The following is an 18,958-nucleotide window of genomic DNA, read 5'->3' as shown; positions in this document are numbered from 1 at the left end:
CTACCCTAAGTAAGATTCACCTGCCATGGCCAGGCGTGGTGGCTCAAGCCTGTAATCCCAGCACTTTGGGAGGCCGAGACAGGCGGATCAAGAGGTCAGGAGATCGAGACCATCCTGGTTAACACGGTGAAACCCCGTCTCTACTAAAAATACAAAATACTAGCCGGGCGAGGTGGCAGGCGCCTGTAGTCCCAGCTACTCGGGAGGCTGAGGCAGGAGAATGGCGTGAACCTGGGAGGCGGAGCTTGCAGTCAGCTGAAATTCGGCCACTGCACTCCAGCCTGGGCGACAGAGCGAGACTCTATCTCAAAAAAAAAAAAAAAAAAAAGATTCACCAGCCATGAAGAATCTCTGCCATGATTTCAGAGAGAAAAGCATTCAGCTTAGTGAAGCTGAACAAGTCGAGGACACCCAAGGAAACCAGCTGCCTCCCTCCTCACTGCTCTCCAGCATTCTCGCAGTTGGCTTTGCCTGGTGCTCCAGTTTATACCTGTAATTCCTGGCTCTGGTTGTAGAATTCCTCTCGGTCATGCTGCAGCTGTCTGATCTGGCTGTGGAGCTTGGTCACCATAGTGTCACGCTGCTCCTGAAGCTGACTGTATCTAGCTTGTTCTTTCTGCAGACTAACCTTCCACATCTGGATGTCCTTCTCTTGTAACTTCAACTGATCTTTCTAGCAGAGACCAGAAATGTCATCATTTTAGCTGTCTTCCAACACAGGCAATTTAACACACACTGCAAACATTTCATCTGAATAGTCACAAGCTACCCTGACAATGTAACTAGAGACCCAAACTCTTAGAGCTCTCACTACTGTCTTACTTGGCTTTAGGTCAAGGTTTTCCAAATTTTACATTAAGCAAATGGATTTTAACTTGCTTAAAGAAATCTTCTCAGGGATCAATTTGCTTCCAATACTTTCAAAAGTCTGCCTACCAACACTGGAATAAAATCTCTCACACATGGTACTAAGTTCACTAAAACGATAAGCATTTACTGAAGGCCTGCAGTGTGCTGGGCACTCAGCAAGTGCTACCGACATTTCTTTTAACCATTACAACTTAAAGAGCAGCTGCTGCTATTATTATTTCCATTTTATAGCATGACTAACAGAGGCTTTAAGAGGCCAAGTTACTTTTCTAAGGTAACACTGGTAGAGCCGAGATTCAAACTCCAGGTCTGACTGGTTTCACACCCACTGTACAATACACACTTCAGTTTTGTGCCATGAAATAGCTTTACAAGAGTTGGTTTTACATTTGGAAAAATAAAATCATCTTCTGACCCTTCATCATCACGGCCAATTACGTGCAAACATACACACACAAAATCACTTGTCCCCGCGGTTTCTGAGAATTATGAGGGAATTCTGAGACGTCACCATTCACGTCTTAATCTCGAGGGACCTGCCCGAAGGAGTGGGAAGGACTGGGAACTCTGACCTCCTCAGCTGTTGTGCTTTGTAAGCTATCATGCTGACCCAAAACAAAACAAAAAGCCAGCTCCCCCTGTCCCCTCCCCAGTCCTCACCATGGCAGCATTATGTTCCTCCAGAGCTGCTGCTTTGATCACCTTGCGGAGGAGCCGCCTGTTCCGGAGGGCATGCTGCTGCCTCTTAAAACGCTCATAGAGTAACTGGTTGTGCAGTAAAAGCAACTGGTCTCGGAGGGTGCGGATCTCATCTGAAGGAGGAGAGCCTGATTTTAAAGCAGAGGGAGGGTGGCAGAAATGCCTTTTACAGATCGTTCAATCAAGCCCCCTTCCCATGTGTTGTTAGCTTAACAAATACAATTCTTTAAGAAACAAATCACCACTCTCTTTGCAAATGACCACTTGGCTCCCAGCAACAGCAGGAGGGAAAGTATGGACTACGTGTCTCCCTCGTGAAGGAATGCAAAGGGTCGTATCACGTGGGATGACTCTTTTGAGAGCCTGCTTTCCTTTCCCCACAAATCTAGATCACACATTTCAGACGCCCTGTTTCTCAAGACCCTTCCTTCACTGTGTGTTCTCCTTCACTCTGGTCTTCTCTAGGGAAGCCTGGCAGGAAGTCTGTAGTTTTGCACTTCTGCTCTCAAGTGCATGGTACTTGCCACTTTTCAAAAATAAGAAATGCTGACTTGGCAACACTTGAGATCCTTTAGCCAAGCAGATAGCCTGGCTGGAGCAATAGCCAAGGGGAGATCTGTTTCCCAGAGGGCACCTCCTTCAAGGACAGAAAGGGCAACAAGCAAGCAGGAACCATGTGGGCTGGATTTGGAGCTAAAGTAACAACTTTACCTCCAAAGTGGGTCCAGTCGACAGACTTGCTGGGTAAAGGCAACCTAGGAAGAAAGTTTTTGAGTAACAAAGTTACCGATCTTACCAAGAAAAAGACTTATCTGGACTTTTATTTGCAGCAAAGTTAGATCACTTCTTTGTGGTCAAAATCTGCAATGGCATAAGAATGTTTCAAACTCCAGGGCCACAGAGAGTTAGAGAAGCCGACAGTGGACACAATGGGAGGCAGCCCCACTGCCTAGGACCTGGTCTCCAGAGCAGAGAGGGCCACAGGCTGACCTCCACTGCATACACCGTGGCCTCCGTTTCTGGGGCCAGCTCGCCAGAGAAACTGAGTGGCCAAACACACTGAGAGCCATTTTCAACCCTGTCTGTTGAAATATACAGGGAGTACACTCTGTTGTGAAGCTACAGTCACTCAAATTTAAGGAAAAAGTAGGTAATTTACCTGAGCCTATCATACCAAATCTCATTTAAAAAGAGGGAGTTTAAATATTATACTCCCTGTCAAATTCCACCACAGCATAGTATATAAGAAGAAAAATGAAAATATTCCCCAAGCATCTGTAAAGTAGCTAATAAAAGAAGGATGGGAAACAGTTTCTCAGCTAGTCCTTTCTATGAAAACTTGGGTGCCTCAGCGGGTCTGGAGGGGACATAGCCATCTGAACTTGCATAAAATGCTGGTGATTTTATCTCCACCTAATGAACTATACCAAAAGAGAAAATAATAATAATCTGTAGCTGGAGAGGGAAACACTGTGACAAATATTCTTATAGTCTTTGAAATACCATAACCTCATTTTCAGCCTACAAGCTTGCAGAGGGCACACATGAAAGCATTTGAGTGTCCTCATAGAACGGAGGCACAAAATGGTCTACATAGAAAGACTCATTTTGAAGTGGACTGCTAAGGAATCATCCCACTTTAGGTGCACAGAGGTCACACATGGTCACATGTATGAAGACACAACAGCCTAGAAGGACATCTGACAAGCAGCAGAGAACCAGCTGCCTCAGGGTGGGAGTGTGAAGAATGAGTCTTGTTCCTCTCGTACGCTTTCTGTACTTCACAATAAAATGGACCATTTAACACAGAAGAGAGGGCCCCAGTCCCTTACTTGTTCAGCTCCTTGCTGTGCGCGTCTGCTCCCTGCTGTATCAGTCTGTCCAACACTTCCATTGGGGAGGTAGAGGGCACACCATCTTCCTCTGTGCTTCCTTTTGCTTTCTTTAACAGCTCCTCAGTCTTCCTGATGACAAAATGGTGGGCTGTCTTTGGCAATGCCACCTCAAAAAGATGATCGTACGGGGGAGGCTGCCCGCTTCCAAAGCCCACTCTCGTCGAGGGTGGAATTTTACAAGGACTGGGAGTGAGGATACTGGTCTCCAAAGAAGTCTGGCATTCCCTGTCTCCCGCAGGGCTTTCATCAGCACCGCCGCAGGGCAGGTCTATGGGAGTAAAGGCTTGCTTTGGTGTGTCCGGCCCAAGCTTGTCCAGGGAGGAGTGTAAAGGCTCAGGGTTCACGCTGGCGCCCTGAGCACTGGAAGCTGCCGAGTGGGTCTTCCGCTGAGAACCTGGGAGACTCTCTCGGTAAAAGGGAGAGTCAAAGCCTCCTCGAGGAACCATAGGCTCAGCCTCTGCTGTGGTGATCTCAGAAAGTTCTCTAGATATTGCAGCTGAGAGGAAGAAAGGAAACAAAAGAAACGGCAGTCGATATTCCACCTGGGAAAGGCTAGGCAGTTTGGGTTGCATGCTGCCACGTGCCAGTGTCCACTGAGAGGGAGGAGAAAAAGTGGCATCCGGCTGGGCATGGTGGTTCACACCTGTAATGCCAGAACTTTGGGAGGCTGAGGTGGGAGGATCACTTGAGCCCAGGAATTAGAGACCAGCCTGGATGACATAGGGAGATCCCATCTCTACAAAAAATACAATAAAAATCAGCTGAGCATGGTGGTGCATGCCTGTGGTCCCAGCTACTCAGGAGGCTGAGGTGGGTGGATTGCTTGAGCCTGGGAGGTCAAGGCTGCAGTGAGCCATGATCATGCCACTGCACTCCAGCCAGGGCGACAGAGCAAGACCCTGTCTCGAAAAAAAAAAAAAAGTGGCATCACTTTACCTGGCATAGGTCCCAAACTAAACCACCCACCTTGTTACCTCAAGAGAAGAAAAATCAAGCAAGCCTGTGAACATTGGCACAAAATCCCAGATTCATAGCAAAGCGAGGGTCAGGTTTTATCAACTCACAGCAATCCCACATACATTACCTTCTTCTTTATCTTTTTCAATACTATCTTCTTCAGAGGCCAGATCACCTAAAAACCCTGGAAGATCACTTAGAGTGACAGAACCTTTGCTGCCAGGTGGCTCTTCTGAAGAGAAAAAAAGACAACTGAAGTCAAAGAAACACAGTGTAATCCCTGCAAATGTGAAACTGCTTACACTGTACAGAATATGCCTGTAATAACTCTTCCTGTTGAACAGAGAAGGCTGGACATGGTTCTGTCCTGGGGATACTACAAAAGACTGACATATTAAAAATAATATAACTAAAAGTACCAAAAACATAGCAAATAAAATGATCAGTTCCTAATGTCTCTGAAAAGAGATATAGTTTAACCAAGTCAAAATACAGGTACTTCACTGCAATAGCTTAAAAACTATTTTTGATATTATTAGTTTAGCTTTTAGAATTCACTACTTGCTTCATTATCTTTAGGCCTCAGTAGTTTGGATATCCCAGAATTTCCGTGTTTCCAGTTAACTTTCTTTTCTTAAACACATACAACCCAATTAGAAGAGGCAAGCAAGGCCTGTGGTGACGCAGAAATTTTACCTGATCCTCTGTCATTCAGAAGATGGTGCTGTCTGTGTAGACATGGTCTTGCAGAATCCATTCTCTCTTCCTGAAAAGATAAGTATCTTTATATCACAAGGCAAAAAATGTTGTACATGTTCTCGAGCATATTGTAAAGTAGTTTAAAGGTCAGCCCAGTGCAGTGAATCTCAAATTGTTTGGATGCTTTTTTTTTTTTTTTTTTTTTGAGACTGAATTTCACTCTTGTTGCCCAGGCTGGACTGCAATGGCGCAATCTCGGCTCACCGAAACCTCTGCCTCCCGGGTTCAAGTGATTCTCCTGCCTCAGCCTCCCTAGTAGCTGGGATTATAGGCACGTGCCACCACGCCTGGCTAATTTTTGTATTTTTAGTAGAGAGGGGGTTTCTCCACGTTGGTCAGGCTGGTCTCAAACTCCCAACCTCAGGTGATCTGCCTGCCTCGGCCTCTCAAAGTGCTAGAACCATGCCCGGCAGCTTGCTTTATAGTCTTAATATATGACTGCAGACTGGGCATGGTGGCCCACACCTATAGTCCCAGCACTCTGGGAGGCCAAGGCCAGTGGATCTCCTGAGCTCAGGAGTTTGAGGCTAGCCTGGGGAACATGGCAAAACCCCATCGCTACAAAAAATCAAAAAGTTAGCCGGGCTTGGTGACTGGTGTTTGTAGTCCCAACTACCCAGGAGGCTGAGGTAGGAGGACCACCTGAGCTAGGGAGGTCAAGGCTGCAGTGAGCTGCAGTTGTGCCACTACACTCCAACCTGGGAGACAGAGTTAGACCCTGTCTCACACACAAAAAATAATAATAAGAAGAAGAAGATTGGAGAATCCCAAGAGCTTTTGTTTATGAGGCATAATTATTATATTAGAAAACTAAGAAATTTTAAAAAATTTATTAATTCCCTTAAAAATAACAAGCCCATTACAAGTTAATGTAAATTACGTATTATTTAAAAAACTATATTTCCCGAAACAAAAATAAATTTAATGAGAAGAGTGGAACATTTTTGCCATCTCTTTAATATACAGCTTCATGAAAGACAGGGGGATTCTCGTATTTACCTCTACATTCAATCTGTTACAATATGTTATTTTGACTGAAGTGTATAAAGAAAAATCTGGGGCCCCACAGATATGTAATTACAAAAGTAAACATATTGTTGCTGTTTTTATTTTTGAGACAGGGTCTGGCTCCGTCACCTGGGCTGGAATGCAGTGGCATGATCATGGCTCACTGCAATCTCTGCCTCCTGGGCTCAAGTCATCCTCCATCAGCTCCCCAAGTAGCTGGGACTACAGATGTACACCACCACACCTGGCTTTTTCTTTTCTTTCTTTTTTTTTTTTTTTGGTAGAGATGGGGTTTTGCATGTTGCCCAAGCTGGTCTTGAAGCAATCTACCTCCCTTGGACTCCTGAAGTGCTGGATACAGGAGCAAGCCACCATGCTCAGCCGCAAAAAGTAAACACATGTTGACAGACTTTTCAAATACTCTCGTCTTTGTTATTACACCAAAATTTGACAAGTGGTAGTTTCTTAAAGTTACAAAGTGAAATTTGACACCACATCAATGAGATTTTCCTGTGTTAAAACCCACTAGTCTACCTTGTACTTTTTTTGTGTGTGTGTGATGGAGTCTTGCTCTGTTGCCCAGGCTGGAGTGCAGTGGTGTGATCTCGACTCACTGCAACCTCTGCCTCCTGGGTTCAAGTGATTCTCCTGCCCCAGTCTCCTGAGTAGCTGGGATTACAGGTGCCTGCCACCATACCCAGCTAATGTCTGTTATTTAGCAGAGATGGTGTTTCAGCACATAGGCCAGGCTGGTCTTGAACTCCTGATCTCAAGTGATCCACCCGCTTCAGTCTCCCAAAGTGCTGGGATTACAGGTGTAAGACACTGCGCCCAGCCTGCTTTGTACTTTGAATGTGCTTTTTACCTATGCATGATTCTGCAACATCATACATTGGATATTCTGAAAATATTGGCTCATCAAGTTATTCACATATTCCAAATGTTGAAACACTTCATTACACAATATCAAAAACTCAAATTACTAGCTAAGCTTCCAAAGACTTTTCAATTTCATAAAAGTCTTGGGGCAGCTATCAAGTTCATGGTGGTATATACACGTTTTTTAATACCCTAATTTCCACCTGAGAGTTGAATTTTATTGTTGGCAACAAATACTGTCAGTTGTTTATCTTGAAGTTACATACTCAGCTCATCATTTAAGAAACTGTCTGCCAAATATCCAAGTCTGAATAACCAGTTTGTAAGACAGCTGTTCTTTCGAATAAAACTGGCACTCCATGAAAAAAGACAGCTAGTTCACCTCTCAATTCAAATAATTGTATATGCAGTATACGTGCCTTATGCATATTATCTATTTTGCTACAAAGAATATTACACATACATGTTCTCAAGGGCTAAGATTTAATAAAATTAATAATGGTTACTGCTTAATACAGAACACTCAACTTTTTAAATTTTTTTTTTATTGTTTTTAATGGAGAGAAGATATCAGAGAAGAATACAAGGCCTCCTAGGATAGGACACTTCAATGCCTGCCTTGATTCAGGCTAAGTTACCACCATTTCACCCCCCATCATATTTGTGCCATCAGTGCAGATGCCAACCCAGTGGGAAAGGCAAATGACAGCTTAGTGTTATGAAGTGGGATTGGTCAGGTGTGGTGACTCAAACCTGTAATCCCAGGATTTTGGAAGGCCCAGGTAGGAGGATCGTTTTGAGCCCAGGAGTTTAAGACTAGCTTGGGCAACATAGTGAGACCTCACCTCTACCAAAAAAAAAAAGTTAGCCAGGCATCATGGCACATGCCTGTAGTCCCAGCTACTTGAGAGGCTGATGCAGGAGGATTGCATGAGTCTGGGAGGTCAAGGCTGCAGTGAGCCATGATCGTGCCACTGCGCTCCACCCTGGGCGACAGAGCAACACCCTGTCTCAAAAAAAAAAAAAAAAAAAAATTCAAGAAAGTAGGTTTGACCTGCTGGATTCCCTACAAGAGTTCTTCCAAAGCAGAGTTTTGGAACCACCCAGGGGTCAGCAGATCACACCTTGAGAGCAGCTTGTTAGTCTATTTTCAATTATTCTGATTCAAACCCATTGCATTTTAGGTCAGAATTCTATCTGGCATAATTAGGCTTCTCAAAGTGAGGCTTTCAAGTGAGTCACTGTGCCTTGGGCAGAAGGATAGCAGATGAGTTGGATCGCACCTTCCTGGGGGGTGTGGCTGTGGCCTGGGGGAGTGAAATGTGCACGTAGTCATCCGAATGACAGAGTGGGGCTGGAGGAGGAGAGGTTGCTGGGGTTCCCAGAGGAGTTCCTTTTCCACCTGCTTAGAGACAAGGGCAGAACATATATGAACACTGAGCCCAGCTATTAGAAAAACTGCCAATTTTTTTCAGCCTAACTATTACTGTAAATAAAGCTGCTAGAGTTAACTTTCTAGGGATCTAGATCAGTCTCTCTCTTTTTTTTTTAGGTTCACTTTACATATTCTGAAAGCCCCAGGGATTTGCAACAAGTGTCAAAAACAAGTTTACAACTGCAAGTGGTCCCTTAGATCTGAGAGCTCCTCCTGCCATTAAAGGCAGGCCAAAACCAACCAATCAAATCCAACCTAAGACATACATACCAGTTGTACCAAAGACTTTACTGTAAGGGTGTGACAGATCAGGTGGGACATTTCCAGGAGAAGTTGGAGGAGTGGTCATACCACAAACCATAGATGGGCTCCAAAGAGTAGCCTGGGAAGTTAATAAAGTACATCAGCAGTCGCAAAGGAATGCTAAGTCATCCACAAGGTTTATATCCATGGCCAGTGTTCAGCTTAAATTTAGCTTTTTCAACTAGAAAAAGGCATCTTATTAAAAGTGTATCAAGAAACAAGTTGCATTTTATAAATCAAGACTTCAAGATGAATCTAAGAGGCAATAGTAACTTTCTTTGCTAATATGATGGATCCTTAAAAGTGACTCCTGAAACGAGCAGTGTGAAATTTTCCCAACCACATACTAAATCTGACCCAAAGGGTCAGCTTCACCAAAAAGCAATGGAGAAAGCAGGCACACCAGTTGACACCATACTTGTGGTGGTTCAGTTATCAGCCGTGTTGATGGGGAACTCAGAGTCTGAGGTAGCTGCCCTGGCGTATTTAACAACATCAGCCGAGACGTGGAGTGAGGGGTAGAAGTAGCACACCCTAAAATGGAAGGGAAGAACACAGGGGGTTAGTGTGTGGTTTTAGATTATTCTGATTAAAAAAAAAAAAAAAAAAAAAAAAGCTGGTCCTCTAGACCATTTGATAATATTCAATTCTCTGTACCTAAAAAATCTGAGGGACTTAACTGACATCCTTGGGGACAAAGTAACATTTCAGAGTTTCTTTCAATGCTCCTATGAAATAAAGCTCAATAAGGTTTGATGTCTCATTAAGCCTCAAGATAACTTGAAAAAGCACAGTACTGATGACAACTTCAGTGAGTGCGACCCACAAATGAAGCCTAGATTTTTATACGAATTCAAGTCTAAATTGTTCTGACTCATTCCAACTGTGTCAGCGCTACAGCCACCAGAGTTTCACTCTAAGTGTCTGAAAATCACAAAGATTCCCTTATGAGGTAGAGTCTGGAAGTCAAATACTCGAACCCATTTTCTTTGTTAAGGGTTGGAGACACGTTACCAACTCTGTTGGTACACAATCAGGTAGGAGACCAAGGATATCTACATTAAACTTGAAGGAGAAATTAATTAGAAGAAAATGGAGGGATATGCAAATTTAAAATATTTTGGGAAAAATTCCTAGGAACTGAACTAAGTCTTACTCCAGAAAAGAAAGTCAACAAAGACAAATAATGTTTTCCAGAGACAAAGTTGCAAAACAGATAAGTACCAAAGACACTTTTTACCATAGCTATTCTGTGTGTCAACATAAGGGCTGGTGGTGACATCGGCTGAACGATGAGGAAAGCGGGCTGAGATTTGGTGAGACACAGAATAGCCATCTTCATATGAGGCTTCTGTGGGATCCAGAGAGATTTTGGCACACTCGATCACAACATCATGAGTTTCTAATCTCTTCCACCTGTAAAAGGCAATGAAAGTCAAGAAATACAAACTACTTCAGAGTTAAATTAAATACTTCAGAGTGTCAACTCAGTGCCAGCCACGGAACTCTGATAGCAGAGAACAAGCAGGGCCGTGCCAGCCCAAGTCTGAAACAATTCTAGTACATAAAGAAATAGCCATTCATTTTACAATCCTATACCTTCCCTGTTTAAAATGGTTATATCAAGTTAACAAGCTAATCTGAAACAAAAATTTCCTCACTAGGAGTAGCTTCAAAATGGAAAAATGGAACATAAGCTATGCAGCAGAGTAGCAGGCAGGGAAAAATGCCCTTTGGAACAAAGGTCATCAAAAAATAGGGAGACCTGAAAACTGCCAAGCAGCTGAGGCTGACTTAAGGTCTCCTATCAAGGCCTCAGGTGTCAAATCCATCCCTAGACCAGAAACAGAGTATAAAAGACAAACTAAAGAAAGTCCATGATAATTTTTTCTTTTCTTTTTTTTTTGAGATGGGGTCTCACTCTATTACCCAGGCTGGAGTACGGTGGCATGATTGTGGCTCACTGCTACCTCCAACTCCTAGGCTCAGGGATCCTCCTGCCACAGCCTCCCAAGTAGCTGGGACTACAGGCACATGCCACCAGGCCTGGCTAATATTCTTACAGAAATGGGGTCTCACTTTGTTGCCCATGCTGGTCTCAAAATACTGGCCTCAAATGATCCTTCCACTTTGGCCTCCCAAAGTGCTGGGATTACAGGCATAAGCCACTGTGCCCGGATGAAGGCATGATTTTTTTTTTTTTTTTTTTTTTTTTTTTTGAGGCGGAGTCTTGCTCTGTCGCCGGGACTGGAGTGCAGTGGCCGGATCTCAGCTCACTGCAAGCTCCGCCTCCCGGGTTTACGCCATTCTCCTGCCTCAGCCTCCCGAGTAGCTGAGACTACAGGCGCCCGCCACCTCGCCCAGCTAGTTTTTGTATTTTTAGTAGAGACGGGGTTTCACCGTGTTAGCCAGGATGGTCTCGATCTCCTGACCTCGTGATCCGCCCGTCTCGGCCTCCCAAAGTGCTGGGATTACAGGCTTGAGCCACCGCGCCCGGCCGAAGGCATGATTTTTAAAATCAATGTTAGTATGGCATAATTTGCTTACAATAAAATTAATCAATCTTGCTAAGTTTTGACAAAAGTCCCGATCATAATGAAGAACATTTCCATCACCCCAAAAGTTCCTTTGTGCCCTTTGTGTTCAGTCTCTTCCCCCACTTCTTGCAACCATCGATCTGCTAAAAGCATGTGTTTTCAGGGGGTATAATAATAGTTATTCTATAGAATATATCCCTTTGGTTGAACTTTGGGTTATTTCCTTTCTTCTTTCCATTACAAGCTGTGCTGTGCTGAACACTGTTGTATGTCTTGACATACATATAGAAGTGAGCCACCGTGCCAGCCTTCCATGAGGATTTTTTTTTTCTTTTGAGACAGAGTCTCGCTCTGTCACCCAGGCTGGAGTGCAGTGGCGTGATCTCGACTCACTGCAACCTCCACCTTCTGGATTCAAGCGATTCTCCTCCCTCAGCCTCCCGAGTAGCTGGGATCCCAGATGCCCGCCATCATCCCCAGCTAATTTTTTGCATTTTAGTAGAGATGGGGTTTCACTATGTTTGCCAGGCTGGTCTTGAACTCCTGACCTCAGGTGATCCACCTGCCTTGGCCTCCCAAAGCGCTGGGATTACAGGCGTGAGCCACTGTACCCGGCCGAGAATATTTTTAAAACTGTCTAAAGATTCCTGTTATGTGATCCACGGTTTCACTTCTAAGAATTTATCCTATAGAAACAGACATACAACAATGTTCAGCACAGCACAGCTTGTAATGGAAAGAAGAAAGGAAATAACCCAAAGTTCAACCAAAGGAATATATTCTATAGAATAACTATCATTACACCCCCTGAAAAAGCATGCTTTTAGCAGATCAATGGTTGCAAGATGTGGGGGAAGAGACTGACCACACAGGGCACAAAGGAACTTTTAAGATGGTGGAATGTTCTTTATTATGATCGGGACTTTTGTCAAAACTTAGCAAAATTGATTAATTTTATTGTAAGCAAATTATGCCATACTAAAGTTGATTTTAAAAACCATGCTTAAGGCCGGGTGCGGTGGCTCGTACCTGTAATCCCAGCATTTTGGGAGGCCAAGGCAGGCGGATTACTTGAGGCCAAGTTCAAGACCAGCCTGGACAACGTGGCAAAACCCCACCTTTAAAAAAAAGACAAAAAAAAAAAAAAAAAAAATTTAGCCAGGCATGGTGGCATGTACCTGTAATCCCAGCTACTTGGGTGGCTAAGACTCGAGAATCACTTGAACCTGGGAGGCAGAAGTTGCAGAGAGCCAGGAAAGTGCAACTGCACTCCAGCCTGAGCAACAGGGCTAGACTCTGAAAAAAGAAAAAAAAAAAAATGATACTTTCAGCTGGGCACGGCAGCTCACACTTGTAATCCCAGCACTATGGGAGGCCAAGGCAGGAGGATCACTTGAGGCCAGTGGTTCAAGACCAGCCTGGGCAACAAAGCGAGACCACACCCCATCTCTACAACAACAACAACAACAACAAGCTGGGCATGGTGGCATATGCAAATGGTCTGGCCACTCAGAGGCTGAGGTGGGAGGACAGCTTGACCCTGGGAGGTTGAGGCTGCCATGAGCCATGTTGTGCCACTGCACTCCAGCCTGGGCAACACAGCAAGACTGTCTCAGGAAAAAAAAAATAATAATAATCATGCTTTCCACGTGCCTGTACTCTCAGCCACCAGGGAGGCTGAAGCAGGAGGATCACTTGAGCCCAGGAGTTTGAGATCAGCCTGGGCAACATAGCAAGACCCTGCTGCAAAAAAATAACAATGCTTCCAAACATGAAATGACATAAAATGCTTATAATATAATCTTAAATGAAAAAAAGACACAAAGTTATTCAGAGACACACCCGCAAATAGATCTGACTGTAGTAAGTATTCAAATTAAAGAACTGAAGTTACGAACAATGTTCATTTATTCTTTCAACTCTTCAGTATTTGTCAAACATTCTATAAAGGCCCTAATAATTAACGGAATATTTAAAATTAAACACCTAGTCAAGTATAAACTATTTTCTTTTAGACAACATAACTCTGCTCTATGTGTTTCTAAGGTGGTTGGTAACTCCATCAGAGATTTGCATTTTTTTTCCAAGTTTACAGAAAACAGCACAGCAACGCTAAGGGCACTCCACAGGTTTACCTTAACAAAACATGTGATCCTACACAACTGCTGTAGAAAGCTTATTATATCTTAGATGCTGAAAATATGGTATTAAATACAGAAAAGAAAGTGTCCAGGGCATGGGGAGAATATAAGGCAGCTTCACTAAGGAGTAAGTCTTTTGATTTCAGGGCTGCCTCTTCATTCACTACCTGGGTTCTCACTGCCTGTGGGATCTTGTTAATGGGGACAGGCGCCTATTTATGCATTCTCAGCATGACTCAAAAGTGATTAAGTGAGAGCAGGCGTTAGGACACGTGTACACATAAGAAGATTGATTTTAGAGGAGAAAATGAGAATCATAATAAAAGAGGAATACATTTAAATGTTTTATTTTAATCAAAGTAATTTATGCACTTACAATATTTCCCTGATTCTTAAAAGGACTTTTCATATTTTAATATCTAAAACTAGGAACCATCGTCTAATCAAATGCATGTTAGCTTACTTGGCATTTCTTTCTTTCTCAGATGTATATAAAATAGAAGTACACCACACATCTAATGGCATCTGAGATCCAATGAAATACGGTAGCTTAAAAAGTCAATACAGTACTAAAGTTTCCTCCCATCCCTCCCCACTGCAACCACTCTGGCAGCTGCTTCCAATTCTGTTAGCTGAATTGTTATCCCGCCTCTATAGTTCTCAAGAATATGCCCTGTGCTTTTAATTTCGTGATTTATAAATTACAGACACCATCTATTAACTTACTATTATGGGAAGTGAGGATTGAGATCTCTTCCATATATCCTTTCCCTCCTCCTCAATGCTCTCAAAATAAATATGTAACTGTTCTTGTTGTTTTCAAAATTGATTTCAACATTATGACTACCTTAGTACTACTCATGGCTGAACCACAGAGTATACTATGGTAATATTTCCTTTATTGTAAGTTTTAATTGTTCTGTTTCTCTTCCTCACTTTTTTGTGCGTCTATTGCTAATTTTTCCTAAATGTATTCTAACAGCTCTGAAACAATGCCTAATATAACTTTTACTAATGAAATGCAAAGAATACACCAGGATTATTCCTCATCTTCCTGAAGAGAGCTCCCTTCCGGAGCACTTTCTCCCCCGCTTCAGATTGGACAGGCTGCTCTCAGCACTGCCTGTTATCCTGACACTTTCCCTGGACATGGTCCTGTAAAAGGGTCATGATCAGGCCCCAGTCCCCTGGATTCTGTCTTCCTCTCTCATGACTTTACTCTCATTTTGGTGGAATATATGCTCCAGTGATTAACTGAGGAAGGATATATGGGAAGGAAATTTGAGTCCATGCATATCTAAAAGTGTCTCATATTTGACAGACGAGTTGGCTGGCTATAGAATTCTAGCTGAAAACCTTTTTCTCACAATTTTGAAGGTATTTCAGAAGCTAATAGCACTCTGATTTCTGATCCTTATTAATGTGATTTCGTTTTTTTCTTTCTCTGAAAGGTTAATCCCTAGTATATTAAAATTCTACAACACTGAGACCTGGTGGCATTCTTTTTTACTGATATTTAGTTGGGCACCAGGTAAGCCCCTTTAATCTGGAAACTCACATCCTTCAATCCTAGGAATTTTTTTTGTTGTATTATTTCTTTCACAATTTCTTCTTCCACCAAAGTTTTCTTCTCTCTCTCTTTTTTTCTGAGACGGAATCTCGCTCTGTCACCCAGGCTGGAGTGCTGTAGCACAATCTCAGCTTACTGCAACCTCCGCCTCCTAGGTTCAAATGATTCTCCTGCCTCAGCCTCCCAAGTAGCTGGGATTACAGGCACCCACCACCATGCCCGACTAATTTTTTGCAGTTTTAGTAGAGATGAGGTTTCACCATGTTGGCCAGGCTGGTCTCAAACTCCTGACCTCAAGAGATCCACCCGCCTCAGCCTCCCAAAGTACTAGGATTACGGGTGTGAGCCACTGCACCCGGCTCTTCTTTAAAAAAGAAAAAAAAACTTAATTGGATGTTGGGACTTCCTAGGCTGATCGTTCTAAATTTCTATTCTGCTCCTATTACCCAGCTCTATCCTTTGGTTCTGCTTTCTGAGATATTTATCTGTATCTTGGAAAAGCTGATGTCTGAGATATCAACTTTATCTCCCAATTCTTTTACCGAAATGTTTATTTTGGCTATCATTTTTAATTTTGAAGAGTTCTTTTAGTCTCAAAATGGTCTTTTTCTGTGGCATCCTGTTGCTTACATACGCACAGATGCCTTATCTCTGTGGCTATGGTAATATTTGGTAATATATTTGGTAATATTTTCTTCTGCTCTATCATTATGGTTTTGTTCTAGCTCTCTTTTCTCCTCTTTATGTTGGTGTCTGTCTTTAGTGTTAAAACCTTCTTCCAAAGTCAAGCAATCTGCCTAGCCGAGGTGAGTGAGGCTCTCTATAAGCTGACTGAGGAATCTTCCAAGTTAATATAGTTGGTTGAACATATGCACCCAACTTACAGCCTCGTGGAATCCCACTGTCTACAGTAAAGACTTCCTTGAGGCCGGGCGCGGTGGCTCAAGCCTGTAATCCCAGCACTTTGGGAGGCCGAGACGGGCGGATCACGAGGTCAGGAGATCGAGACCATCCTGGCTAACCCAGTGAAACCCCGTCTCTACTAAAAAATACAAAAAAACTAGCCGGGCGAGGTGGCGGGCGCCTGTAGTCCCAGCTACTCTGGAGGCTGAGGCAGGAGAATGGCGGGAACCCGGGAGACGGAGCTTGCAGTGAGCTGAGATCCGGCCACTGCACTCCAGCCTGGGCGACAGAGCGAGACTCCGTCTCAAAAAAAAAAAAAAAAAAAAAAAAGACTTCCTTGTTTTTCTATATAAACCCACAAGGAGGAGAAGAGGAGAGAGAGAACAGAACCAGAAGTTTTTGAAACTAAAATACAGACAAGCAGGTGGTAACTGACACTGCAAATCCACGAAAGCAGAATCCTAAGCTGCCACTGTCTCAAAGTGAAGAGTCAACTGATTATACTACAGAATCCTTAAAATCATAAGGAATTTACAGCATCTGGTACTTCTGGAACAGGAGATGAGCAGCAGGTAGACAAGGGGAGCTAAAATACTGAAGACAGGGTGAAAACCACTGGAGGCGCAGTCACAGCCCCTGGGTCCTGCCCCAACTCTACACTCCTGGGCAACAGCTCTTTTCTCACCAGAAATCTGGATTATTCTCTAGAGAGAATAAAACAGGGAGTGCCTGGATAAGGTATTCCAGAAATAGTTGAGGGCATGAGTGGCATTCCAAATGAGGGGATTAAGTGAAGCATATACATCCTAAATGCCAAGACCACCAACCCTTCCTCACCACCCGCCTCTTTCCCCCCAGAGGCAGGCAGACCCTTACCAGTCTGAAAATCAGAAGACTATTTTCTAAAAAATGTGACCAGCTCAAGAAGAAAACAATACTGACACCACTATTTCCAACAGATGCTCAGTTCAACATACAACAAAGCTCGAAGTCAACAAGTCCCACCACTGTGAACAAAGCTGTTTTGTCTCCCCATATATAAACAGTTTACTAGATCCTTGCAGAAGGCCTCAAAGGTTTAAAAAGAATAACACAAAACAGAAAAGAAGGAAATTTAGAAGAAACAGACTATGCAGGGAAAAGAAAACTCCTTATACATGTACATAGTCATGTGTCACTTGATGACAGTGACATGTCCTGAGCAATGCATCATTAGGCAATTTCTTTGTTGTGTGAACATCAGAGTGTACTCACACAAACCTAGATGTTACAGCCTCCTAGGCTACAAACTTGCACAGCATGGTACTGTACTAAATACTGTAGGTAACTGTAACACAACCGAAGGTATTTGTGTATCTAGACATATCTGAACACAGGAAAGGTACAGTAAAGATGTGGTGGTATAATCTCACGGAACCACTATCATCTGTGGAGCCCATCATTGACTGAAATGTCATTATGTGGTGCATAGATGAACTGGATTTCTACAAGGAAAGACAGAGAAAACAGGAAATCAAGCACAGAATAACTAAAGAAAATATCATAGAACTTGAAGAGCTTCCAGCTTAAACAACGAGAATAGATTCATACCAACGTACATCACTGGAAATTTCAGAATATTACGACAACAAAGAGAACACCAGCTCCCCCAGAGAAAAACACAGCAAATACAGATGATCAGAAATTCCAAGAGCAACATTGGAAGCAGGGTGGCAATGGAATAATACCTTCAAATTACTAACTCTCAACCTGTAAGTCTACACCAGCCAAACAACTGCATCCCTCCTCAAAAAGCTCCTAGATGATATGTCCTATTAAACAAGAGTAAACCAAGAAGACAAGATACAGGAAATGGGAGATCCTGCACAGGAGAGAGGCGAAGGAAAGCCTCAGAAGACTAGGATGACAGCTGGGTACTAGGTACAGACGAGAACCAGTTTGGATCAGAACAGTACCTGCCAAAAGACAGGCATGTCTCAAAGTTCCTGCTGTCTTGCACTATCTTTTTAATGAGGGACAGAGCCAGGTGACCCTGACCTGTATAACTTGTCTGTACTTAGCTTGTCTTAACTACATACTGATGAAATTCCTACTCTCCCTTCTCTGCTTGATCAGCAGAGGACATTCATTTTATCCCACAGAAGGATTCTGTCTGACCTATTCCTGGGAGCTGAAAGCAGCCTCCCCGCCTGCCATATTTCACACATGTCCAGTACCTTGCCCTTGCTAGAAGCCTTGCTAGATGCTGTGACGAGGGTGAGCCTTGTGTTTCCCAGACTCATTCATGACCTTGTGCACTGACTTCCCAGAAGGGGCTGTGAAACCTCAGGGACAGTGAAACCACACCAAGACCCATATGCGCTGCTCCTCCTCTCATCTCCTGCAAACCTTCAACTACCAGTGACAAGACTGCCCTTCTCTTAACTAGGCTTTGCTTCCTCATCAACTAGCTTTTCAAAACAAAGCAATACCTACAGTAAAACTATAAAGAAAAGCAAGAGAATGATTAAAAGCAACAATGGTAGTTGTCTCTGAGGTAGCAGGGAGAAAGGAGAGGTTCTCCACAGGGAGCCTCTAAGGTAATTGTTCTGTTTTGTTAAGCTAGGTGCCAGCTACATGTGTTTTTATGTTATTATCAAACTTTACATACACATTTTCTGTACTTTTCTACATATATCTCACACTAAACTGCTTTAAGCTGGCTGAGGCTCTGTGTGGTAGAGGCAGTGTCTGTGGAGAGGTAAGATGCGCTGTTGGGGGATCAGGCAGTAAGCCAGCTTTTTCAGCAGGAGATCCCCAAGTGCCAATATCCACGGGTCAGTTTCCCCAAAAAGGGTTGGGTCTCCTAAGTGGGGAGCATAATAAGCCTGGCTACCAGGCAGAGACAAGCAGAGGGACGGAGCTGGGCCTCCCACAGCTCAGTCTGTAAATTTCCTCTATCTCCCTCACTCTTACCCTCAGTTCCACTCTCCACTGTGCCTGGAATCCTCCAATCAAGGGTC

At 43.5% G+C, this 18,958-nt stretch overlaps 1 protein-coding gene across 9 annotated transcripts in view; it reads right to left on the bottom strand.

Annotated features, from left to right (window-relative positions):
- TSC1 (TSC complex subunit 1) overlaps window positions 1–18,958 on the bottom strand; it is a 54,794-nt gene that overhangs the window by 11,076 nt on the left and 24,760 nt on the right. For 5 of the 9 annotated variants that reach the window (XM_023188974.1, XM_023188973.1, XM_023188981.1 and 2 more), the window contains 10 exons: window positions 10,046–10,221; window positions 9,209–9,339; window positions 8,773–8,884; window positions 8,351–8,472; window positions 5,118–5,187; window positions 4,549–4,653; window positions 3,402–3,960; window positions 2,281–2,324; window positions 1,531–1,697; window positions 491–673 (listed from right to left, as the gene is read on the bottom strand). In XM_023188974.1, coding sequence (XP_023044742.1) covers window positions 491–673; window positions 1,531–1,697; window positions 2,281–2,324; window positions 3,402–3,960; window positions 4,549–4,653; window positions 5,118–5,187; window positions 8,351–8,472; window positions 8,773–8,884; window positions 9,209–9,339; window positions 10,046–10,221 — 1,669 coding nt within the window. The remainder of the gene's footprint in view (window positions 1–490; window positions 674–1,530; window positions 1,698–2,280; window positions 2,325–3,401; window positions 3,961–4,548; window positions 4,654–5,117; window positions 5,188–8,350; window positions 8,473–8,772; window positions 8,885–9,208; window positions 9,340–10,045; window positions 10,222–18,958) is intronic. The other 4 variants (XM_023188979.2, XM_023188982.3, XM_023188978.1 and 1 more) reach the window with 3 other exon arrangements.

The sequence above is a fragment of the Piliocolobus tephrosceles genome, chromosome 14, assembly GCF_002776525.5.
Source record: "Piliocolobus tephrosceles isolate RC106 chromosome 14, ASM277652v3, whole genome shotgun sequence".
Lineage (NCBI taxonomy): Eukaryota > Metazoa > Chordata > Mammalia > Primates > Cercopithecidae > Piliocolobus > Piliocolobus tephrosceles.
Note: the sequence above shows the minus strand (reverse complement) of the source record. Positions and strands in the feature narration are given on the sequence as shown.